This window comes from Alligator sinensis, unplaced genomic scaffold (genome assembly GCF_000455745.1).
Source record: "Alligator sinensis unplaced genomic scaffold, ASM45574v1 scaffold360_3, whole genome shotgun sequence".
Classification (NCBI taxonomy): domain Eukaryota; kingdom Metazoa; phylum Chordata; order Crocodylia; family Alligatoridae; genus Alligator; species Alligator sinensis.
In genome coordinates, this window is record NW_005841977.1 from 758,011 (window position 1) to 760,614 (window position 2,604).

Genomic DNA, 2,604 nt, shown 5'->3' on the forward strand with positions numbered 1-2,604 from the left:
CAACCCCGGCTGGGCGCCGCCCGGGCTCCGTCGCTGCCAGCAGCTACCCGGAGCTGAGGCTGGCTGTGGTGTGCCAAGAAAAATGGCCTCGCGTGCCATGCTCAGCACACGTGCCAGGGGTTGCCGACCCCAGTATTAAAGCAAGAGATAACATAGCCTAGAAAACGGGTATAAAATATTAGGAAAACAGCAGGCTCATAAGCAGCTGTAGTTATAGTTAGGGTGACCTTATTTTCCTATCTTGAAATGGGACACTAATTCCCACCCCTTCCAAGACTGTTTAACTGCCTCAGAGCTTTGCAGGAGGGCGGGATGGAAGGGGGCCTGAGAGCCAGAAAGCAGGACACTGCTTAAAGACTGGGAATGAAGCCACTTTCAGCCAGGCAGACCAAGAACAGGTTCTACTGCAGTAGCTCCAGACCCTGCTGATCAGTAGAGGGCACCACCTGGGAAGATTGCACTCTGTTACCTTCTCATGCTTTCGGACTAGCTCGTGCCTTTGGAGGAAGTATTGGTCCTTTAGCTGCTGCTTAATAAGCTGGTGTTTCTCCTGCAGGTGGTGCTCCTCTAGCTCCCAGAGAGAAGCTTCTCGGTCTGAGGAACAGGAGACAAAATTAAAAGGATACCTACTAATGCACATAAATTCTTCCACATGCAGCTTTTCCCAAGCTCTAGTGATTCCATCACCCAGGAGCTGTAAAGCTGATGAAGAGGTGATCTCTCACCTTCTGCCTTCCAAGAGGCACCAGGGGCAAACCACATCAGAGAATCATCTCTTGTAATTATGAAGATTAATTGATTCATACTTGTAAAGCACTTTGAAGATTAAAGCGTTAAGTATTATTATTGTTAATCATTTAGGAAGACTCTGGCAAGGCTCCATGCCCACCCCACCCCCAATCCCATCCTGCCAGCTTGCAGCAATGTCAGCATGTGTTGTGTGGGAAGAGAGAGTGCTGGATAAACCCAGCTTTGTCAGTATTCACGTTCTCCCTCCCCTGCCCCATCCTACTTACCTCTCATGAGCTGCTGCTTTCTGTTCAGGCACTCGCGCTCCTTGTCAGAAATCTCCTTCCGGTTCTGCATGGTGATAGTCTTCATGATTGTATCCAGGTCCACCTTCTGTTTGGCTAAGAATTCCTGTTCCTAGAAGACAAGACTCTACAATGAACCCTCTTCCTGCTGTTACTTGATGCACAACATTTCTACATTAAACCCTGCAGAACCTTCAGGCAGGGAATCAAATTGCCACACTTTCCCCCATATACTCTCCACTCTGGCTTGGTGCTATTTTCTCTGGCCTTACCATGACTTGCTTGCTCTGAGCAAATTCATCCATCTTCACCTTCATGCTGTCCTTGCGCTGCTGCCGGGGAAGCTTCTCAACCTCACTCTTGACCTTTGAGGAAAGGGAAAATATTTTCAGTGGGAGCTTCAAGAGCTGGACCACCAGAGCAATCCAAGAGCTGAGGAGAAGAGCAAAATCCTCACTGTAGGCCTGCAACCCATTCAAATTCAAGCCAGATGGAAACCAACTATGAAGTTATTACATTTTTTTCAAGTTCTAACTTTAAAGCTGGTTGGCTCTTTTTGTAGCTTGATGGTCATTTTTATGGCCAGTCTCAATTTATTGTGTAATTAACCAGTTAATTGCATAATACTCCCTTGGATAAGGATGAGGGCATCCTTAAAAATTACAGCAAACCAGTTTTTTTCTGTCCCCTTCTCATTTTTACCTCCTTCTTTTTCTGTTTAAGCTGCTCCTGGAATCGGATGTAATCTCGCTCCTGCTCAGTGCGGATGCGCTTTGCTTCCTCCCTCCGGTGTAAGGTGTGATCTTGCTCCATCTTCTCAATCTGTAGCTTCTGCTGACGTTCCAGGTTCTCCAACTCTGTATCATAGAATTTCTTCTTTCCCTGAATTGTGGAGGAGAGGGGGCAACAAATTAAGTCAAAATAATAAAAACTCCAGAGAAGGGTCAATCCAAAAAGAAAAAAACAACAAGTCCTGAAAAAAGTTGAGCATCTTTTTCAAAAGTGGATAGAAGTTTACAAAAATGAAATACCAAGGGCACATCAGCTGGGCAGCTCCTGGCACTGCCAACAAGGGGCTCTTCAAGCACATTCCACCTACCTGCTCCTGCTCACATGTGCTGAAACTCAGAACTGCAGCAGTGAGGCTGCTCACACCAGCGCTGGAGACTGAGACCTGGACAGCAGCCACAGGGAGGCGCTCTCAGAGCAGCTTCACCGTCGCATTTACAGGCTCGGTGCAGGCAAGCACAAGCTGGTGGACAGGGCAAAGCCAAAGCTAATGTGAACGTGTACTGTGCCAACTTCATGTCCACTCCTGCCAATGCACCTCAGTCTGAGCCAGCTCTGGACTCTGACAGATCAGGAGATGAACTGCACATCTTGATATACATCTGGTATCTAACATCCTGGGGTCGAGTTTAGTGCTTCTAGAAGCTCAAAACATAGGAGGTCTTGCTCAACAAGCTTTGGCTTGCAAGTGAAAGACCATAGAAAGCACTCTGGGGACACCCACATATCTGCCCTCTCCTTACTTCTGAGCCATATCAGCATAATGCCAGTGTCAGCAGGA

At 47.5% G+C, this 2,604-nt stretch overlaps 1 protein-coding gene across 1 annotated transcript in view; it reads right to left on the reverse strand.

Moving 5' to 3' along the window:
• Positions 1-2,604, reverse strand: part of STK10 (serine/threonine kinase 10) — a 77,033-nt gene that overhangs the window by 4,112 nt on the left and 70,317 nt on the right. Inside the window, exons 12-15 of the mRNA XM_006021060.3 lie at positions 1,737-1,916; positions 1,307-1,399; positions 1,017-1,146; positions 470-594 (exon numbers count right to left, since the gene is read on the reverse strand). Coding sequence (XP_006021122.1) covers positions 470-594; positions 1,017-1,146; positions 1,307-1,399; positions 1,737-1,916 — 528 coding nt within the window. The remainder of the gene's footprint in view (positions 1-469; positions 595-1,016; positions 1,147-1,306; positions 1,400-1,736; positions 1,917-2,604) is intronic.